This window comes from Cryptomeria japonica, chromosome 2 (assembly GCF_030272615.1).
Source record: "Cryptomeria japonica chromosome 2, Sugi_1.0, whole genome shotgun sequence".
NCBI lineage: Eukaryota > Viridiplantae > Streptophyta > Pinopsida > Cupressales > Cupressaceae > Cryptomeria > Cryptomeria japonica.
Window position 1 is genome coordinate 417,316,916 of NC_081406.1, and position 24,425 is coordinate 417,341,340.

Sequence of the window (24,425 nt, forward strand, 5' to 3'; positions counted from 1 at the left end):
AATTAATATAATAATTACCAACAAATAATTATTTGAAATTTCTTTATTTATTAAAAATTTAAAATATTATTATTTAATTAATATTTATTAATAATAATATTCTAGAAATATTCAAATTAAAAAATAAATTATATTTTATATTATTATAAACATGATTCATATATTATAAATAATAAACATAATTTACATATTATAAACACATTTATATATTTAAAATAATAAATATATAATTGTAAAGATCGGGGGACATTACACAAAGACTTTATTCATGTGATGAAGCTGACTCCTAATCAGAATAACATATGAGTGAAATTAATAAAGAAGATAATAGTTAACATTAAGGAGACAACACGATAGAGGAAAAACAAAGATTTACGGGCAATAATAAAGATATATATGTATATTACAGGTTTACACGCGAAGGAATACATATTGGTGTGAAGCATATATGATTTCCTTATTAATGGTGTAGTACTTAATAACTTACAAAACCAAGCAATTCGTAAGAATTAAAATTTATGCAAGGAAACCACATTAAAAGGTCAAAGTTAATACATTGTTTATTGTAAGGAGGTGTGGTTTCTAAGAGAAGAGGTACTTTCGATTAAGTTATTGAAACATTAATACAAGAGTGGCGACTGTATGAAGAGACGTGTCTTTTCGATAGAAGAAACATATAAATATTGATTAAAAATGGAGTTTGGTGTGGAGAGCATAGGAATTAAAAAAAAGAAGAATATATTTATAGAGTGGATTTGTGATAGGGAAGAAAACACGAATCAGACCAGATCAGAACTATTAGTAAGTACAAGCAGTAACATCCCTGTTCTTGGTGGTATGCATATGAATGTGTCTGATATGAATGCTTAATTTATATAACCCAATAATGCTTTATGCAGAATTTAATAATAATACTAATTGCAAAATGTATTATATAATTTCATAACAATGGCAGACCAGATCTGACATGTGTCAGATCTGTCTGCTTTATATCAGCTACTTAATATATTAATAATTAAGGTTTGAAAGCAGTAGTAGTATTAATGATTTATAAAAAAGTAATCAGTAAAGACATTAATAACTGGTAATACAATTATATATACACATATAAAGATGTCTTGATTAGAAAAATAATAATATAAATGTAGTCAGTAATATAATAGTTATAAATATAGATATTACTATAATAATTATAATATCTTTTAGAAACTAATCTGCAGTAATGCATAATAATTTATACAATCAGTAATTAATAAATATGTAAATGATATATAATGAATCAAAATAAAATTAACTATCTAGTATGATAGAGTTAATTATCTATTGGGGTAGATGAACCATTTATTTATTACCAAGCTGATCGATTGAACTATGGAATATCATTGATTCGATTCATGTTAAGTTAGATTTGTCTCCTAATCAATTAGTTTAAGTCATAAGTATATTGAGATAGATTAATTATGGTGAAAACAATAGACCTAGTAGGGGACATTACATTTGACCTTCCATGAAATACAAGGTTGGAGTCTGCATTACTCTTGGTGTATTCCAAACTCACCAAGTATTCATCATCCAGGAATATCATGACCTAGGAGTCAGCATAAAGGCCATGGGACTCCATCCCATGAATCATAGTCCTTTGACTGATCACTAGAAAAACCATCTTGACATGGTCCACTCCCTCTGAACCAATATGACCAAGATCCTCGGATGTCAACCGAAGCACATCCTTTTAGCTGCTCCCTCTAAAGCTGAAATGTCAGGCTCCCTCTGACTATTGATTCTTTCTCTTCGAAGAGATGTCTCCAGCCACTAACTCAGTTTCATGACTGCAAGCATCAAGTTCTTCCTTCCTTGAATATAGTCTCTTATTGCTTCTTGGTCCGCTCTGGACAAGTTGAGGACTTGCGAGCTTTAGAAAGGTTGCATTAGTCTCCGCGGCACATGCACATGCCAAGAGTGTTTTACCAGTGCCGAGGGGGCCATAAACCAGCAACAACTTTGACTCTTTTGAGCCTACAATCTCCCATTATCCATTCATGGGATTCTTCTTCATGCTATTTCTCGTGGCTAGTTTTCTAGTCCTTTAACAACAATGAAGGATGCAAATGCATGCTATAAAGATATTAGTAGATGCTCTTCATCGTTTAGATGGCAAAATCGTGATAATAAACAATCACATTCAAATCAACCATAAATAGTGCTAAATTTTCTTCAACAATTTCTTCAATGGCTGATGTGGCTTTTGTTTCTGATGAACATGAAAGATATCACCTTATAGACACAAATCAAATCCACTTGATAGATCAAAACCGCAAAATTTGAGGTCAAGTCCATAACGCACAATATCAATCTGCAATGTTTTTTTTTTTGCTTTGCTTGGGTTTTACAGAATCAAAACAATTTTACATCACACAATGGCCACCAAACGAATAGATCTCGATTCAAAAAGGAGTCGTGATTGACCAAAAAGCTGCTCCACGTTGCAAACCATGGTGCCCTTTATACACTAGACCAACAAACCAAGAAAAAATTCAATGGATATGGCTCATAGACAAACGTGATCAGAAAAGATCAAACACAATCAAATAGGTATGCCTTTTGCCTTGAGATCTTTGAGCAAGACAATAACTGCGAACTCCAAATGAACAAGCACTAGCCAATAAAACCCAATACTTCGAAACAGTGAAAGGAGATCACCGCCCATTTTGAAGTCAATGGGCAGACCATTACAAAGAAATGCTTGATCTGACTACCAAACACAAGAGTTGAAAGTCCAAACAATCCAACCACCGAGATGCGATAGCCAACATAATAGATTTCGATCACAACACACCTACACGCATGGCTCTCACAAAATTCCACTGCTAAGAAACAAGGGATCCGATACAGGCAATCCCCAGCGATTGAGGCTAAATGAATTTCATTGAGCGCAATACCTAAGAGAGGCCTGTCACGTGGGCAATACAATACAAAACATAACAAAACAATATCTACAATCACCGCCACCAAAGTTAGTCAAGGAATTCATAACCCACGAACCGCTTCACTTGGATCAGTGTGTATACATGAATAGTTGCATACTATCTTTATTCTAGTCCACATCACGCCTGAATCTCCCATAACAGTTCGCGGCTTATGATTTTTGGATTATTAATGAACTTTTGAAGTTGCTACACCATAATTTCATACAATCGATGCTTTTGAGTGCATATTAATCTTTGTACAAGTCGCTGCTCCTTTATCTGGATCCTTCGCTTATCGCTGATTAAGAGAATCGAGATGCCTTGGGGAGTGTTGATCAGTGTTCCCTTGTTAGTCTCATTTCTTCTTTGAATCGTTGAAATAATGGATCATTGTTTTGTCTATGTTATCGATGATATAAGCAGATAAGGACTTCAATATCACTAGGTAGTGATCAGGTTGCCTTCCCTGATGGTAATTTGATTGCTTGCAATGTTAGGGTCTGTTTCCGTTATGAAATGATTCATCTTGTGCACCTGATACTGTGACTACGACATTTCCCACCAAGAGTGATCAACCTGGATTATAAAATAAGCCACCAACTTCTACTACTCCCAATGCTGCATATAATTTCTTACAAGAGATTGTTGTATTGCATTGCGAGAAAAATTTGACGGTGGATACAGATAAAAGAATTCTTGAATGATCCCATCCCGTAAATTGTATATTTTGTCCCGACTTTTGCAAAGGATCACATCCAGTGGTTTCAATAGTGATCGCTGCAACTCATATGAAGACTAGGAATATATATGTGACGGAAGTATTTCGCCCGACAATATTCCTCATGTTGAATTGACTCCAAACCAATTTCCATCCCTTTCCACCAGCCATGAAATATTTCTAAAACCTCACAGGCCTGGTAGAGAACCCGCTCTGATACCATGTTGATTTTTCTAGTATGCTAGATTAACCATGGGCAATAACTCTTATTGCCCTCCCAACCATAGATGATATATTCGTCTCCCCCGAGCACTCTAATTTATATTGATCTGCATATTTTGTTATATTGTTATGTCCTACTTTGAATGAGATTACACATCTCATTATGTATATGTGAGAGATGTCTATACACCAATGGTCGCCACTCTTCCAAGTGGCACCAATTATTACATTATTAATATAATATAATAATTATTGTATTATCATATAATATAATAATTATACATTATAATTATAATATAATTATATTATCACATAATAATATAATTATATTCTCATAATAATAATATAAATATAATCACAACCTTTGTGATATCAATGTCGCCTGTGGATTCCGACCACAGCTACAATAAAATCAACATCTAGAAGGTTTGTCCTGTAACCAATTGTAGAAAATCTGCCCTCAAACTGATAGATCTGCTCATAAATCCTCAAAGAAGGCTGCCATATGCACTAAAGCTATATTCTGATGAAAACTGATACCTGGAGAGATGGGATTTCATCCAAATCCCCCAAATCTTCCAAAAGTTGGCGTTCCTGGAAGCCCTAAGCTGCTGAAACCCTCATGCAAGCTGCTGATCTGAAAATAGAGAGGTAAGAATGAGAGAAAATGTTATGAAAGTTACTTTTTATAGCTCCCCAAGAAGTTCGATCCATGAGAGGGGTCATTTTTTGGCCTTAAAAACTTAAAATTGAACTTGAGGGTCTATTTTCTCATTGGCAAAATGGCCCCCTTTTAAAAACAACTTGAGTTACTAGGTAGGGGGTCACTTTTCACTATTCATCCTCATGTTTTTCAGTTACTATTCACATAAGGCCAACATTAGAATTTCAATTTTAACCATAGAAATAACTTCCAAAAACCAACTGAAAGACCTGCGAGGCTTCCAAATTGGATCCCACAACCCCGGGTTGGGTCCCATACCACCCTGCTGACCTACGGGACCCCAATAGTAGGTCAACCTCCACCAAAAAATTTGAGAGGACTAAGGAGGGGACATTACATTGTTCCATTTTGGGTGTAACTGTCTTTTCTCCTAGATTTTTATTGCACCTTCCACTCTAAATAGCAATTGAAGCAGAATATGATGTAATGCTTGTTTGGTGACCATGGTTGTACAGTTGTACTCTTAGTGAACTTCAAGTCTACGATAAGTGGCAATGTCGGTTTATGCTGTTTTATCATTCCACTTTAGACGTAATCTTGACTTCTAGTCCTGCATTTTGTACCTTGGATCTTTTAGCTAGTCGATGATAATCTTGGGTCATTATTGTAGTGATCTTATGGTCACAATTTAATGTTAATATTGTTGTGTGGAAATGATGGCTCCACCTACTTGAAGTTAGACCTATCTCCACCTAACCCTGCTAATCTATTTCTATAAACAATTGTTGTCGTGTTGATTATGGTAGTTCCACCTACTAGTAGTTAGGCCTACCTCCACCTAGCCCACTAATCTATTTCTATAAACAGTTGGCCTCGCCAGTCTTTTATAAGAGAGTACACATGACAGAGGCCTTCCACAATGGACATGCTACTGTATGTAATACATTATTTGCATACTAGGTGATCAACCATCTATATCTTGTGTGTGTATTCATATATGTTTTTCTTCTTTGTGTATAAGCATGTGAATTCTACGCATAGTTTGATCTTGGCTTCTATGTATTCTAAAGGTTGAACAGTTATATGGGTCATCACCTAAGAGTTACTCATGGTTCATAGAGTCGCATGTTGAGACTTTACATGTGCACATAATTCCATCCATTGTTTGAACTTTGAATAAGAAGTGAATAAATATTTTTCTCTTTTTCTCAATTAAAGTTTTTCTAAATCATAATTCATTTTGCTTTTGGTAATATTAGGGGTGTACAAAGTAGTAGAAGTCTTTATTATAAAATAAAGTAATAAAAGTTACTAAAGATGAGGCCTCTAAGTTCTTAAATGATGGAAAATATGATAATTGCAGCTAAGTTTCAGAATCTAATACACTTTTGCAAACAGATATACATCATTGCAAACCATGAGATACAAACATACAAACAATAGATTACTCCCCTGATGTTTTGAATTTATTAACCCATCTAAAGCAGTTCTTCCTTAGCACATAAAATGACAGACCTGTTTCTAGATAGGGTATAGAGAATTGTTGAACTTTATTATCACTATTTATACTCAAATTTGTTGAAATAATAACTAGTTCGGATCAAATATAAGTATTACTTGTATTGGGCTGGACCCAAATGCATTATGTAACTTGTAACCATTAAGGATGTTGATATGTGTATGTAACATGCAAATATGAAAATTGGGCGTGACCCATAATGTAACTTGTGGGTGACTAATTGGCCTATCGGCCTTAGTTACATTAAATGTGCAAAATTAAATATAACTTGTAATTTGGTCTGGCCCTATAATGGGCGATGTAACTTTTGGATAGGGCTAACCCTATATTGAACATTGTAACTTGTAAATGCAATGGGGCTGACCCTATATTGGGCGCCAAGTTTAGGTCATCATATTATTATTAATTGATTATCCTTGTGAGCCGACCTAGGATGAATTAGGTGGCTAAGATCACATATATATACAAGGTTCATTCATTCATCATCATACACAATGGAAGACATTGAAGTACATCCTTGATCAGCAGCGAAATTATCCAGTCAGCGAATATAACTGCAAGGACAGCAAATTGCATCATAAAGATCAGCGAGCATATCCCTATGGCAGCGAATTCATCTCCAAGAACAGCGAACTAATTGTGGAGCAGCGATTATCATTCATGGTCAGCGAATTGACTCCTTGATCAGCGAATGGTCCTATGATCAGCAGCAGCAAATCATCTTCAGTCAAGTATATTGCAGATAAGTTCATCATACTGCTGTGTATATGCTGATGTTCATATTGCTTCAAATGTTGAAGTAAACTTGTAAAGTCACATATTGATTATTGCCTAAAATAAACTGAGATTAATTGCTGGGTTTTTCACCTCCAAGAGGGAGGTTTTCCCAGGGTACTCTTGTGTTCTGTGTGTTCATTGTGTTATTTCTGATTATTGCTATCAATCTGATCTAAACTTAACAAAATCTGCTTTTTCAATGGGCATAGAAAAGGGCAAACTTTGTCCTTTTGAGGACAAGGGGCAACACAACAAGTTAACTCTTCAAGGAGTTGAACCAAACCTTGCATTGGTGAAGCAGACTGCTTTAAGGGATGAAATTAAATTCAACGCAACACATCAAGAGAGAACAGCTGAGAACTCACTAATTATGAATTTAAATTGCCTTCACTATTATATGTAGTCTTTTGGACATTTCAAAAGAATTAGGACACCTTTGTGTGTGCTAGTTATCACGTTTATTTTGGTTTTAGGTGGATACTCATTGGGAGTGACTTGGTTTGCATTTTGTGAAAGTTAACTGCTCAAAATCCCTCCCTTTGCATGTGAATGATATGGTTTCAAAACATGCTTGAGGTGACTTTGAATGTATTGTTCAACTATTCCAACTGTTTGTAGCTAAAGTAACCATTCTTCCTGTCTTGTAACACAAAGAAGATAAACGAGCTATAACTTATCAATTGATGAGTTAAAGGGGCTATATAATGAATGGTTCATAAGGCACAACACTTGCTGAAGATTTTCCAAATGGGGTTGCAAGCTAAGTGGGTTTAACCTTGGAGGAAATTCTATGATTAAGCGCGCTTGAGTTGGAGTAGTATTGGGATGGGTGACTTCTTGAGAAGTCACAATGCTTCACCTCTGTGAGCATCACCTAGATGCAATGAGTGCTAAGTGGACCATTCATTCTCATGAGAGATGGATTCTTGTGAATCACTACTCATGAAACATGGGTCAATGAGTTTGACTCAAAAACTACACAGTTGAATCCTGATAGCAATATCATAAGCTATAACTTGTTTATGCAAAAAGGTAGTAACTCCCTTCGTTGTGTTTAATTAGTTTTCTAAATTAATGATATAGGATCTAAGTAATCTTTGTACAACTGCCAAACTAATTTTAGTATTGTGAAGTTTAGACACTCTCAATGTTAAGATCTTTTGTTTAAATCCTTGATGAACCTTGTTATTTGAACTCTTCTTTAATAGTGAGTGCCACATTACACAAGTAGCAAATGGGCACATATTTTCTTCATAAGATTAGGATTTTTGTTATTTTACTTTGTATATAGAAGGATAAACTAAATGTGTAGCAGCTATGGATTCACCCTTAAAGTAGAATAAGTTGGTTCTTAAACAAGCTTCACATTCTGTACTTATATTCCTGTTGGTATTTCTTGTCCATGCAGTTTATGAATAATGAAGGTTATCTTGTGAGCATTTCCAATCAAAATGATATTCAGGTAAAAAATTGTTAAAAAATGTTGTATGGTGAGATTCTTGATATCAAACAACATTACCTTTTTTTAATCTTAATTATAGCTTTTTGTTGCTGCTCATGCCCTTCAGAAACTCAGTGACCCTTAAAACAGATTTTTTGGTTTTGCAACTTGTTTTACTGATGAAGGCCCCTTAACATGCTTGTTCATATTAGACCTTTTAATCATAAATGAAAAATTCTCTGATTTTGTCTAATCTTAATCTAATAACTCGAGATGTCAGATTCATAGGTAATTTTCAATAGATTCTTTTCGACATTTTTTAGCTTTATTAAAAGTTGGTATTATATGCCTGTTGCATGGAAATGTGATGGAAGAAACAAAAACTAAAAAACATAGGCCAGTTGAATGGCAGAATTTTTTTTTTGAAATACTTTAATAGAATGGACACTTCTTAAAATACATTTTATAATCCCCTTCAATATGCCTGTTGCATGACAAAGTGATAGAAGAAACATAGACCTAAAGACATAAGCCAGTTGAATGGCAGAAAATTATTTTTGAAATAGTTTAAGAGAAGCTGTACAATCCTCTACAAGTTTTCACCAAATTTTTGCACATTCACTCATGCTTATTTGGACAACAGTTTGCATCCATCTAGTGATTTTTGATTTTTCCAGTGTTTAATTCAAATTGTTTAAGGATGTTTTCAAGGAATGAAGATCACAAACTTTTATGCTCAGTTTAAAGTTTAAACAGCATGAATCAAATTACATAAACAGAAAATGACTTATATTCATTGTATAATCTGCTGTTCCGATTACAATATTGAAATATACAGACTCTGACCTTTATAGCAGCATGTTGAACACTTTCAGTAGTTTTTAATGCTTGTAAATACCTCTGAACCAAGAGCAAATTAGTGAGGGTCTGGGCCTGAGTTGTGCCTGCCACTATTCCTTATGCCAATGACTCCATACAGCTGCTAACATCCCTGTAAACCCCACGCCTATCAACATCTACCAGCAACCACTTGTCCACACAATCACCCTCAAATTGTTTTCATATGTAGTGTCCAGCAAGAGTCCCCAATATTGTCCAGGAAGGTTTTGACGTGAAACCAAGGAGGGACTTTTATACACTCAGCAATAAACATTCCAACACCACCATACAAGTTTAAGCGACCAGAAAAAAAGGATGATATTTACTCTAATACCACTGTTGTGTTCAACCCAAAGTTGAATCCACATTTTTTTCCAACATTGGCAAAGATTACTGATTTCTATTCTGCAGTTTATTCTATTTTCCTTTGGTGGAACCCTTGTGGTTCTGTGGGATTGAACTTGGTTCATCTCAGTCTTCTTAAGGATGAAAAACCCTTTTGGAGAAGATCAGTTTTGGCGTTAAGAGTCTAAGATATCCTCCAAGGTTGGTTGCAGGAGAAATCACTCATGTTTCTCGCTTGGATATAATGATTGAAGGTTATAGAAATTTGTGAAGTCTCGTTGTAAGACAAATTTTGGAGTTGAAATTGTTGTGTGAAGTTTGCTTGTAGAGTTTGGATGCGATTCTTATTTATTGTCTTGCTGGACAATAAGAATGAAAGATATTGTCAAACGCCATTCGTGGAGGAGGTTGTGGAATGTTGAATATTAGGTGTGGGGGCCTCATTAAGGAGTCAATTAAATTATTGCTGGTCACGAGGAAAGGTTCTGGTTTTTGGCATGGGGTTTATTACTATGTTAAGAGAAAATATCACTCTTTTTGCTGGTCACCTAAACGTCTATTGTGGTGTTGGAATGTGTTATTCCTGAGTGTATAAATCAGTCCCTCAGCATCGCATCAAAACCTTGCTGGTCAATATTGGTAACTCTTGCTGGACACTACATATGAAAACAGTTTGAGGGCGAAAACCTGTAAGGGATTTTACAGTGGTATTAAACTTTTTGGAAAGTTTCAGATTATTCTATACCAGTAGTTCATATATATTCTAAGTTAGAAATGTTTTGGTGTAAGAAGGTTTCAGATTATATACCACTGTAAAATCTGTATCCAATTTCAGAAAGTTTCAGATTATTCTATAGTAGCCTAAGTCACAAGGTTCAAATTCGACAGCCATGAAATTCAGATGAAATTCGACAAGGGAAAAATTTGAAAAAAAATTCGGATAAAATTCGCCTTCTATAATTTTGTTTATTTTTAATTATATGTATACTTCAAATAAATTATCAGAATAGCGACCCTTGTTGGAGAAAATCCGAGGGCGACCCAGCAGTTGCAAACACCCATGACCCAATAGATACAAAGCATATACAAAGAATACTCACGACCAGCTGAGTTGTGTTTAGAGGTGGATAGCAGTGCTTTATAGAGGAAATTCGATTAAATTCGATTTTTTTTATAGAAGTTTGAAATTCGATTAAATTCGAACCTCATCCATGAAAATCGCCGTATCCTGTGACATAGATAGTAGCGGTTCATATATTTTCCAATTTAGGAAATTTTTGGTATAATAGAAAAGTTTCGAGCAGCAGTTCATATATATTTCAATTTTTTAAGGAGTAATAGGTGCCCTTCTTACAGGAATATATTTGTTTTGGACTGTTTGCAAGGATTTTCGGTGGTCTTGGTGTGGGTTTCAAGCTGGTTGTAGACTTTTGTTGACTGAGCTGTACATTCCCCTTGTTTGGTCAAACCTCACCTTTTTGGTTGCCGTGTTAAATGGAGGAAAGCAATGGAGATGGGTATTTTTGCTAAGTGATTCTTAATACTAGGTGAGTTTTTGGCATGTTTTTTTCATGGGTTTTCAACTTGCATTAATTTTCCAGAGTAGATTGCCCTTTTTGGTAGGTCGTACAAGTGAAAGAGGGTTGGGCGAAAAGAATGAAAGATATTGCCAAATGCCATTCTTGGAGGATGTCGTAGAATGTTGAATATTAGGCATGAGGGCCTCATTAAGGGGTCGATTGAATTATTGCTGGACATGAGGAAACATTCTGGCTTTGGCCATGGGATTCGACCGTAGTTGGCATGAGGTTTATTGCTGTGTTAAGAGCGAATATCACCCATTTTGCTGGTCACTTAAACTTTTATTGTGGTGTTGGAATGTGTTATTGCTGACTGTATAAATTAGTCCTTCCTTGGCGTTACATCAAAACCTTGCTGGGCACTATTGGGAACTCTTGATGGACGCTACATAAGAAGACAGTTTGTGGGTGAAAACTTGTAAGGGATTTTACAGTGGTATTAAACTTTTCAGAAAGTTTCAGATTATTCTATAGCAGCAGTTCATATATATTCCGATTTAGGAAAGTTTTGGTGTAAGAAGGTTTCAGATTATATACCACTGTAAAATCTGTGTCCAATTTTGGAAAGTTTCAGATTATTCTTTATCAACAGTTCATATATTTTCCAATTTAGCAAAGTTTTGGTGTATTAGGAAAGTTCCAAGCAACAATTCATATATATTCCAATTTTGTAAAGAGTAATAGGTGCCCTTCTTACAGGAGTGTTTTTGTTTTGGTGTGTATGCAAGAATTTTCGGTGGTTTTGGTTTTGGTTTGAAGTTGCTTGTAGATTTTCTTGATTGAGCTGTATACTTCCCGTTGATGAGTCAAACTTCACCTTTTTGGTTGCCGTGTTAAATGGAGGAAAGCAATGGAGATGGGTATTTTTTCTAAGTGACTCTTAATCCTTGGTGACCCTTTGGCATGTATTTTTCATGGGTTTTCAACTTGCATTAATTTTCTAGAGTAGATCACCCTTTTTGGTAGGCCATATAAATGAAAGAGTGTTGTTTGGGAGTTGGGTCAGAGTTCTGAGGGTGTTATTGTGGCTGGAAACTTTCCTAATTTGGACGCCAAAATCTGAGAAAGTGTTAGCAATTAGTAGAAGTCAGTTTTGGAAGCTTAATCTGATGTTTGGAATTTTTGAATCAAATCGCCCCTGCTCGACCAGCCTTCTTGAGGATGGAAAGTGTTTGTGAGATTATATCAACTAGAGGAAACTTTCAATCTGCATAAATGTGCATGAAATGAACAGTTCTGGTATTTTAGAAGTGTGTAGCATGCAGCCCTGATTTTTGTTTAAAAGTGTTTGCAAGTTTTGAAACCGATGTAAACTGTTTGCTGATTGTTATTTTCAGATTTCATTCATCAAATAAGAGCATTCATTGAACACATTTGCAGAGAAACAACTAAATGCCATTATGCTTAAAAAAAAAGTTCAACATAAATCTTTAAAACAATACATAGAATCTAAAAATGATGCAATGCAATAGGCAGACCTTGAAATATGATATTAATGAAGACTATGATATTGCTATCAGGGTTCAACTATGTAGTTTTTGAGTCAAACTCATTGACCCATGTTTCACAAGAACCCATATCTCATGAGAATGAATGGTCCACTTAGCACTCATTGCATCTAGGTGATGCTCACATGGGTGAAGCATTGGGACTTCTCGGGAGGTCACCCATCCCAGTATTACTCCAACTCAAGTGCGCTTAACCACGGAGTTCCCTCCAAGGTTAAACCCACTTAGCTTGCATCACCTAGATGCAATGAGTGCTAAGTGGATCATTCATTCTCATGAAAGATGGGTTCTTGTGAACCACTACTCGTGAAACATGGGTCAATGAGTTTGACTCAAAAACTACACAGTTGAACCTTGATAGCAATATCATAGTTTGACTTGCTGTGGAAAATACCTCTTACTTATCATTTAATGAAGACTTCAAGGAATGAACAGCAGTTTAGCAATCTTTATATGTCTGTCCTAAAGCTCAGGAATCTGGAAATGTCCTACAAAACTTGACTCAGATCTCCTTAATCAAAACTCAATCCATCCAAAGGAAGACCTGAATGTAGGTTTTTAACATTAAAATCAGACTCAGAAAATCGCCGCAACTAACAGGGGCTATTTTTACAAATGATTTCTAAGCTCCCAACAAGACTTCAATCTGCTCTCAAATATTCAAGCCTGCTACTTGGCTAACAAGTGCTCTTGAAAGAGTGATTTTTCCTTACAAAATGCAGATTTAAACCTTCTTAAATGTCGCATTGCCACATGCCAAGAAGAGATAGGTGCTCCTGCCTAGGGGGCGATTTCATGCGAAAAATAATTCCTTCACCAAACATAGGAAATTATATATGGAAATGAGGTGCCCAGATTCTAGGAATCCAATAATTCAATACCCAAAATGATATAAAATTCACTCAAAGAGTTATGAGCAGAAATATGATTCGATACATCTTTGAAAACGGAAGTCTAGCACTGAGAAATTGCTTCAAAACACACCAAACTTGAACAGCTCTTTCAAAAAACTGAATTACCACATCAAAATGTTTCATAAATCTTCATTATCTTCAAACACTTGTCTCCGAACTTAAAGTCAAAAACACTGGAAACTCAAACTGTAAGCTACAAACAGCTAGGGTGGATATTTCACCACCGAAACCAGCATGCCTGAAGAGGGTTTTTGTCCTTAACAATCATCAAGAGAACTCTTGAGGTTCATTCAAGTAACATTTCCTTATGTGTGCAAATTCCGAATGAGAAAGACAGCTCAAATCCTAATATGTAAATTTGGAGGGAGAAATTAGGGAAATTCAAATATTCAAATGTAATATTCCCTCCAAAAAGGCCCCCATAGAACTTTTTAAAAACAACTTATGTCTCCCATAGCCTAGGCGTCCCAATTGGAGACACACCTTTCAAAATATTAATTCACTTAAATATTAAAAAGTCATTTTAAAAACACTTAAGTGAATATTAAAATAATTTCCAACATCTTACAAAAACTCACCAAGGCACCGGAAACGGAGAATCAAACTTGTTGAAACCAACTGTTGATTGTAATTAGGTAGGAGGGGCGGATTCCAATTGCCTTAGGCAACATTGGAATCCGCCCAAAGGGCTGGCCCCTTTCTCCCATAAGGTAACGTGTAGGGCCGGGCCCCTTCTCACGTCCAGCACAAGGGTGGCGCGCCACTCTCACAATCAGTTTTAAACAATAAAAGGGCGCCAATTCAAATTCAAGAAAGCCGACCTAATTAGAGGCTAAAGTGCATATAAATAAAGGTATGAATGAAGCATTCAAATACACACAAAAAAAAAGGCGAATTCTGTTTGCAAGTAGGAGGTGCGAAATACATTAGTGTTAAGGCGAATATCTTCAGCAAGGTGCGAACTCCATCAGCTTCTCTCCATTGTTATCTCTGTTGTTAGGAGAGTGCGAATTCCACAAAAGTGGTGTTCATTCATGCAAACATTAAGGCGAATGTACATCCATTAGTCTGCTCCTCATCATGCGAACTAACAGTTGAAGGACCTGCTGTTTTGAAGTTGGCCACAGTCATCAGCTGAAGACATATATATCATCCATCTGCTATTCAAGGACAAATATTCGGTTGCTATGTATACCTACTGGTTGGTGCAATAAAAAGCGGATCTGAAACTTGTTAAGAGGCAGATCTGAGACCACTGGAAAGTTGAAGATGCTATCAGCCCTAAGGGTGAACTGAGATAAGTATTGTAATCAGAATATTATTCATAATCCATAATCAGATCTGAGGATCTTTTCTGGCTGGGTTTTTCCTCCTAGGAGGTTTTCCTAGGGTAATAAGTGTCTTATTCAACTTTGGTTATGTTTCCGTTTGTTCCTAAATCTGAAACTTACTAAATCTAACAGCAAACTATCTAAGTTAAAGGTTAATTCTGTTTTCTGAGTTTTCTATTAATCTGAAAGTGTAAAATTTAACACCAATTGGAGCTGACAGATGATTACATATGCTGACATGAGCACACACTATAAAAAGTAGTGTTCTTTGTGACCCAAAAAGAACAAACCCAAAAGAACCTAGAAAGATTGGTGCCATGCAACAACCTTCTACAAATAGAAGTGTTCAGTGAGGAGCAAAGAGAACAAACAATGTTGAAGCCTATGGAAACCTAGGAATAGATTGATGGAAAGCAAAGTTGACTAGGTGCGAGAAGGGGACATTACAGTCCCCCCTCCCCAAAATTGCTTGAGCTCAAGCAATTGGCAGCTCATAAACTGACTGAATGCGAATAAAACTCAATGAGACTGAAAGATCACAAATAAGTCTAGGAGGTCTGTAGCTCCATCTTCTCAGAACATTGTACTGCTGCGCACTTGGAGAAGTGATCTCTTGAAATCTTCTTGTAAGAAGAGAAGCCAAACATTGCAAGATCTTTGTCAACTCCTTAGCAAATTGCTCTTCATAATCACAAATTTGTGGCACCATGGGAAAAAACTCAAGAAAGTTAATGCTAACTTCTTCATTGTCAACACCTTGCACTCCAACACAATGCTTATTCCTTTCATGTGAAACCAAAAACTAAGCTTCTTAAGAAGCTGAATGGTTTGAAAATGTTTCGATCTTCAGCTGTTCAAGTTTGATATTTCAACTTCCATCACCCAAAAAGAATAACAAGCGCTGCAACACTGAAAATCGTTGGCCAAAATGAATTTTCTGATCAGTCCTTTGGCTAAAAATGCCTTCCCAAGAGTCACCAACTTAGTAGTGTACCATATTTTGCTCAAAATCTCTCTACAAATCACTTGTATAAGCACAGTGGACTCATAAGATGACTATAAAAAGAGGTAAGAGCAGCATTCTTTTTGCCCTTTTGATCCATATTTTCCCATGGTATTCCTTTGTCATCATCTTTAAATCTCAGCAGCCCATTCAAATGATCTTGTGCATAGGTACTTACCCTTAAAGTGGCTCCATCATGCTGAAGCCCAAAAACCTCTAAGTCACCATAGTAATCCTCTCCTAATGGTAAATCTACAAGGTCATCTATCATGACATACTGATTTCATCCATCATAATCCATCATAGGAAGCAAACCATCATAAGAAACTTGTTCTTCCCCTACATTGTCAACACGCATCTCAAAAAAGAGGATTATGAAATGCAAACTGTAATGTTCCCTTCTCAGTAGTGTTGATGTGTCTAAAGTCACGTATCGCTACAACTCTATCCGGCCAACACAGAATAGAATTTACTAGCTGCGTATCCTATCCTCTCTTGTATAAGGAAATCCCTAATGCTGTTTGGATTGATCATTTGGGCATGACCTCAATGTTTGGGTTGTCAGGTCTTGACTGCAGGATAACTCAACGGTATGATGTGCTTTGCTGGATACACAAAAGGGACTTACGGTTAGGTAGAGTTGGTTCTATTCAAGAGAGAGAAAATCTAATTAATCTACCTAAGATAGCATTTTCAGAAAAATAGACAAAAACCTTGAAAAACCAGATTAAACATCATCAGCTAATGAAGCACAACTCTGTTAAAACTAGTGCAATCTTCAATGGGAGTTAGATTTTCATGCTATTAAACATAAACACAGAATCAGATATTCATTCATTTAATGTTTAATATCCAAACAAGAGCATAAAACTGGTTCAGATTAACCATGCAAGAGGAAATGACAATCAGTCAATCCTTAATGGTGTGAACACTAAGGTTTCTATCAGATATAATCCTAAAAATACCATCTGAAATTAAACTACATAATAGGAAAACTAAAAGATGAAGAAAGAAACCATGCACTCACAAAGACACCAGACAGCTTTAATATCCATTAATTCTGCATAAATTTCGCTAGTCTTAGCAACAATCTTAAACTTCTTACAAAATGAGGGAGAAACTATCCCTTATATAGACTTTCAAAAATGGATGAATGGCCAAGATCTAATCTTACAAGTGGCCCAGATTCATCCCATAAAACATGGCTGCCCATACCTATTGATGAAGAACAAAATATCATCACCAACCATCAACTAACTAATAACTACCAACTACCCAACATAAAGTTGCTCCAAAAAGTGCACTTGCACAGAGCTCAAAATCTACAATGACTTTGGTAGTTGGAAAGAAACTTTATCCTGAAAAGTGCACTTAGAATTTAAAAGAAACAAAATACTTCAAGAAAGCAGTTTTTCTTTCCTCGAGGTTGACTCTAAAAATTCGACTTCCTCCTGCAAGTATTCCTTCCAGATATCCCGATCTGTTGTGCGTTCTACCCAAACGTAGTTCTGGAATCTTAAGCACAACTCAAATAGTTCCGTTCTTGGAGGCATAGGAGGATTAAGCATTTTGTATTGAATACCCTCTTGGTGGTTATCTATATTCTTTAGCTCTTCTCTCCAATATGATTTACGAGCTTCAAAACGCAATATGTCTGCTTGTAGCTTGCTAGCAAATTCTAGGTCCTCTAGGAGTAGGTGATTTTATCGGTTTTCAGCCTATCCTCCCACCGCGGCCGTATCTTATTATCTTTCATGCTACTCTTCTAGCTAGGGACCATCGATCTAAGGATCTTTTCACCAACATCCTCCATGCTTGACAAAGCTTCCTCGCACTCATCTTGCACTTTGTTGATGTTGCCCATCATGTCATTCTTTATGCTGAGAATCCAATACAACTCCTTGAAAGTATTGACGTCATAGGGATCTAGGATAGTATGCAGTGTGGGGATCTGAGTGTGGGTCCAAAATAGAGCCTTCATGAGGGGCAATGTCTCGACAATCGCCTTCTGAGCATTGAAACATTCTTTCTTCAGGTCAAACACTTTGACCCGAGTGAATTCCCTGTGGAAAGGCATATCTCGCACATCTTTGATGATCTACTCTTCCTTTTTCTTAATGCCCTGAATCCATTCCCTAACTGCATTGGCAGTGTCATGCACTCCTTCAAATTCAGTTGTAGTTTTTTGTGCTAACGCCAATGGATGAATGTGAGACTCAGCGGTATGCTGCAGTGGTCTTAACAAGTGATCTATGTACCCCTCGGTTTGCTCAACACGAGCTCGGCACATATCCCTTTCAACAGTTATTTCATCTAGCTGTCTGAGCATATTCTGTACGGAATATTTGAATTCTTCCCTCTCCTGCTCTTTGGTTGCTCGTCCTATTGGGATGGACATGCGCTATAGTCAACCAATGCAACCTGATCTGTCGGTTTGTTTGCAGGCGGGGCAACAATATGAATTGTACGATTCCTTTGCTCATCCTTGGTAATCTTGGAGTAAGTCTTTGGATTTTTCTTTCCTTTAGCTTTTAATTCTCCTATCCGAGAGAAGATATCCTCCAGGTTAATTTGTGACTTGATAGTCGCCTTCTGCTGTGCCCGAGCTATTAACTAGTTCTGAGGCATGGCATGTCTAGATGTGACTACTAAATCCCCACTCTGCTCTTTGGATGCCCCAGCCGATTCATTGCCTATCTGTAACTGATTGGACACAAAAGGAGGAATAGGTGCAGTATCCAATCCTTTACTCACGGTTGAGTCTTCCCCCACCTCATTGAGCAATTGCTGGGTATCCTCTAGTAGTGGCTTCTCTTCAGTCCTGCTCGGTTCTTGGGTTCTAACTTCTTCCCTTTCTCCCTCAACCGTGGTGTCATCCTTGTTGCCGCCTTCCTCAAGATGCAACTCATGTCTGCTCCCTTGTGTGGGCTCTTGTTTGTCAGCTCCTTGATCTGGTGCAATCTCTCCTTCCTTGACCTGATTTTCATGTCATTTCAAACCAATGATCCTTGCCTCCATTCCTTGTTGACTTTGTATTTGCAGATCATTTGCTTCTGATGCAATAAGATCATCCTATGAAGGTGGAGTTGGTAGGTGATCAAGTTCAACTACATCATCCTCTGAACTGGGGTCCTTAGATGAGGAAGTAACCTTTGGTCTCCTGATTGACATCTTTTCTCTTCTTGTCCTTTTTGATGTCCGGGTCCCCCTATTGGCTCTTGCCTTCTTTCTATTTTTTTCAGGTTACTTAACCTCTTCTTTTGGCGTGCTTGATGCCCCTTCGTCCTCTGAAGACTGGGAATCAAGACTACCTATCATATTATATGTAAATTGGGTTCCCTCATGGGTTAACCTCTCTATCTGTTGGGACAACCAGTTATCTGTGTATCTTCTTGGGCCCTCCATGACAGCTTCAAAATCCGTGATTGGGTCCTAAACCCAATCGATGGCTGGCAGGAGGTCCTTGACTGCCTCAAACTCTTGGACTTGCAAGCAATTCCCATAGTCTGTTACCTGATCTGGGACCTAGCGGTACTCATAAAGTCGCATTTGTTGAACACTCAACCTTGAATATTCTTGCCGACGGACTTCAAAGTCATCCAAACACTTGCTCCAGTAGTCCTCAATTGATGCCTTGGCCCTATAATGCTTGCTGGAGGCCTTCTTTCCCAATCCAACAAGATCAAAGCATTTTCTAGGGAAGTGCTCCTCTAAGCAATATGATGCCAGTTCGTCGAATGATTCCTCGACCTGCACCGAATTCTTGAAGTGCACATCAAGGTTACCCAGGATCATAGGGAAGGTGAATCCTGATTGTTTTTTGTCCCTGAGTATGCTGCTTGTTAGGTGTGTCTGCCTTGCAACCTCCATGAGGACTAATCTATTTGATGGGTAACGCGGAAGCCGATACGGTGTTCCCTCAAAGCCTGATATTCTGATGTAAGTGAATCTAGGGAATTGGATGAACCATGCACCGTACTTTCGGATCAGGGTGGTAGCCTACTTTGACAGCCTTATGTGTAACCGTCCTTGTATTAATCTGACCGTGCGCATTGTAAAAGCATCATGCACATGCTCATACTGACCAATTGCATATGCAATGTTATTCTTTTCTCTTTGAACTATGTCATAGTAGTGCAGCTGAGGGTAGCAGTCATATACTTTCACTTGATTTGGCCCGTTCCCAATCTCACCTCTTTTGATCAATCCTGGTAGCGGCTGATGCCGAACAAACACATAGACCAGGTAGGAGGTCATGGCGAAGTACTTTTTCTCCTCGAGCTCAACTAGCTGTGTATGAATGTTATCGCTGATGATTTGAGCCCAGTCAAACTTAGCTTTCCCACCAAAGACCTGCTCGGTAAAGTAGAACATCCATTCCTCAAAGAGATTAGATTGCGGAAGTCCCATGACCCAGCTAAGCAAGGTAACCATATCACCATACTCATTATGAAAGTCACTTCTGTGGGTCTTTTTGCTGATCCTAGTGCTCGGGGCTCTTCTTTCCTTGAATCACTCTTCGTTTATCAGTGTTTTGCACTGACTAAGATTTGCGTCATAAGCAATTTGGGCTTCATTAATGGTTACTGTAGAGGCGCGCTCAGGAAGTGGGATATCGAAGGCCTCTCCAATAGCTTCAAGTGTGAATTCGGCCATTACCATTCCTTTTAGCACCAGTAATCTGGTTTCCGGTTGATAATGCTTAGCCACTTCAACCACTAGTTCATAATTCTGCACGACCGGTGGGAAACCAACAGCCTGAGCAATACCACTCTCCAACATCAGTCTGGGCTTGCCATAGTTGTTAGGAGAGTATACCCTATTCCTGAAATCCTGAATGTCGATATGTCCCAGGTCTCTGTATCTCCTATATTGTCCCACACACTTTGGACCTTTGACTCTTTGACCCCTCCCCCTTGGTATTGATATTTCATTTTCTCAAACTTGCGAGGAATGTCAACTTTGGAAGTCCGTGATGCTCTGGTTGCATTAGGTGCTTTTGAAGACTTTGTCGCTGATTTAGGCATCTATCCTACATAGTCGGACTTGAATTATGTGACAGGCCTTAACGTGAAAACATGGGTTAGCAGCGCCAGAAGACGGCGTTAGTATAAAAATTGTTAAACGGCCAAATAATTTTTGAAATTCAAAAGCGTTTTAAAACAGGCCTTTAAACAATTCAAATTCTACCCTAGGGATGAAGTGTAATTTGGATGTGAAGATTGGTCGGTTTTGGGTAGTTTGTTGATTTTGAAGCAGATTTTCAAAATGAGGCTTTCCATGCTGCTGAAGAGCGAAAAGTTGCAAATGCTATCGGTTTGTGCGATTCACTGTTAAGATTTTTTTTCAATTTTGGTTTGCGCTGATTGTTTCAAAGATGATTGCGCGTTTGCAATTTCTTAAAGACGAGTTTACGCATTTTGTAGTTTCGGGCCAGGACTCCTAAATTTTGCCTAGGATCGGATTTTCGGATGGAAGGCCGAATTTGACAAATGATAGATGTGTTGATGGCTACTTGCGTTTAAACCTTCAAAGTTTCTCGCATTTACGTTTACATTCTAACCCTAGGTTAATTATCATGACCATTTTGCAACATATTAATCACTTGGAGGGTAGAATTTGCAACATGCCTAGCAACGTTTTGAAAAGATGAGCTTATTGCAAATGCTGATGAAAGCCTCGCGCTTTGGGAAGGTCTGCAATTTCAGCTTGATAGAATAAAATGAGAGGATGATCTCTCCTTTCAAATTATAAATTTCTTCTTTCCCTGCGTGATTTTCTTTGCTCAACCCCTATACGTCTCTCCGTAGCAAAGGAACTCGGGTGATTGAAGACACAGATGAGCAATTTAAACTTTGCTATGAATTTCGGGTCTTCAGGCCGAAATGTTCACTTTTGAAGATGTGACTTAAACTTTGAATGCCCTTCCCTTCTTGGTGAATTTCGGTGCTATGGAGATTGATGGGAAATTGTAAACTCCTTGCAAATTTGACAAGACTATCGAACCCTGACCTCGCCTACTTGCTCCAACATGGAGTTCGACTCACTTGTGACAGGGGCGCGATTTTGAACCTTCTTGGCCTTTCGGCTAATGAGGTGAATTGAGCCTCTGCGCGACTTGGTTCCCTTGAATGACTTCGGCTCAATGAACATATGTTGCGCGACTTTGAACCTTATCTATTTTCCTCACCTTTTTCGGTGCAAAAGATCATTTGTGCGACTTTGAATTCTCCATCATTTCAGCTTATAAGGCTCGATTGTGTGGTTTGGAAGTTGAATGATTGTTTTCAGCTTATTCTTCTTTTGATCGATTTTGCAACTTTGAAGATTTTCAGCTCATTCAATCTATATTGCGTGATTTCTAGTCTTGAAGATTTTCGGCTGGGAAGACCCTTTTTTGCGATTCTAAACTTTTCATTTCACTTTCGGTTTAAATGAGATTTATATGGTGCGATTTTGGTTTCTCTTCACGATTTTCAGCTTATAAGCCGTTTCTTGCGAACTTAGACGCCTTTGATTTTCGGCCTTTTTGAGTGACTTGCGAACTTTCCTACCGTTTTCGGCCTATAAGGTAGCTTTTGGCGCGATTTGGGACTCTTAAATTTTTCGGCCTAAAATATGATATTGTGAGGTGAATTTCACTTTTCGGCATATTTGTGGCCATTTTAAGAGCATTTTATGAATTTGTCTTTTTGTTTATTTTCGACCTAAAAGAGTGAATACGACAACTTTAGCATTTGAAGCTTTTTCGGCTAAATGAGGCGATTTCACGACTTTGTTCTTTTTTGTTTATTTCGGCTCATAAGGTGATTTTGGGAACTTTTAAGTCGTTTTATTCTTTTTCAGCCTAAAACAGACCTTTTGCTAGAACTTGTTCTATAAGCCAATGTCGGTTTATAGGTTTTCTTTGCAATTTTTAACCTTTTGTCTGATTTTGAGTGCTTTAACCTCCTTTGCGCGATTTGGTTTTCATCATTTTCGGCCTAAAAGCCAATATTGTGCGATTTCTATCTCCCTTTGCCTTAGCGATTTTGGGCTCTATGGTTATTTTGCAAGCTTTGTTGATTCTCGGCCCACGGGGCTTGTTTTTGCAAACTTCATCTGCTAATTCGGCCTATGAGGCCGATTTTCAAAATTTTCCTTGAATTTTGGGTCTAGAGACATTTTTAACTTGCATTTTTACCTTTTAAATCGACTTTGCCTTCATTGTTCTGAATTTCGGCCTTGGAGGCTGATTTGCCAATTCTTTCTATTATTTTGACCCTTTAGGCCGAATTATGTTTCCATTGTTTGAATACTTGCCTACAAGTCCTATTGCCTTGCAAATATTCACGATTTTACCTTGAGGCCTATTATTCATATTCCCTTTTGTTAGTTTTCATGATCAGATTAACCATAATAAACATAAAACTAAAGTTGCACAGTAAAGCATACAAATAGAGGATCACACAATACAAAAGCCACCCTGGGAAAACCTCCCTCTTGGACGAAAAACCCAGCAACAACAGATCCTCAGATCTAATTATTATTCTGAAAATGTAGATTTACTTACCCAGCTAGGGCACAATACAACAGCAGGAGATAATAGATAAGATCAGAGTTATCTCAGTCCTTAGAATGCATGAAATCACAGTGCTGATTTGCAAGCCTTTACACAGAAATCCGTTGTCCTTTGATTGTGCTTCACTGCCCTTCAATGGTGGTTTGTTGTTCTCTAATTGTCTTCGCAGTCATCTTCTTGTCTTTTCTGTCATGGATAACAAGTTCGCTATCCTCAAGGTGTATTCATACTAGCACAGCAGATTATGTCCTCCTTCAGTCAGATTTCGCATATGGAGGAGCAGAGATAGTTTGTTGATTGTGTGTGGTGTATTTCTCAAATGACACTTAATCTGCTTGCATTTATATATGATTAAACTCCCTTAATCACCCTCCAAGTCGGCTAGGAGGTTTTGGCGCCAAGGTTTATTTGAACCACATTTATTGCCGCCCAACTTGGGGCCTATATCCTTCACACGCTACAAAGTAACGGTTATAGGGTCGGCCCTATAATGAGGTTTGCACGTTACATATTGGTGAAGCCCTATCCTTGGGTGTTGAGCTGGAGTATTACGCGTTTGGCAAAGATTAGAGGGCCCAGCCCTATTTAAGTTTCCACGCCACCTAAATGAATAGGTGCGATTTACAAAGAAAAGGGCCCAGTCCTTTTGGATGGGTTCTAATGTTGCCTTGTGGCAATTAGAACCCATCTCCTATTTATTTTCACCCTGGTTACAAAAACAACACTCCCTCTTAACTAGGGAGGAAAATAAATACAAAACCATATTCACATGGATAATCCCATGGCCTGAAATTTTACAAAGTTTAAGAATAGGGCCCAGCCCTAAGCAATACAAAATACACATCATGATCTGAGCACACAAATACATTGCAATATGAGCCTTTCCATAATGTTCTCCTCTGTAATGCCAGGAGAGGATGAAATCAAACTTCATAGCTATATGCTTTCCTGGAACCTGCATATATCACTAAGATTTAAGATCTTTCATCATGCACAC

The 24,425-nt window shown here is 37.5% G+C and overlaps 1 protein-coding gene across 4 annotated transcripts in view; it reads left to right on the top strand.

Moving 5' to 3' along the window:
* LOC131062006 (uncharacterized) overlaps nucleotides 1–24,425 on the top strand; it is a 334,716-nt gene that overhangs the window by 50,620 nt on the left and 259,671 nt on the right. For all 4 annotated transcript variants that reach the window (XM_059216662.1, XM_059216661.1, XM_059216660.1 and 1 more), the window contains exon 4: nucleotides 8,275–8,328. In XM_059216662.1, the coding sequence (XP_059072645.1) occupies nucleotides 8,275–8,328 (54 nt within the window). The remainder of the gene's footprint in view (nucleotides 1–8,274; nucleotides 8,329–24,425) is intronic.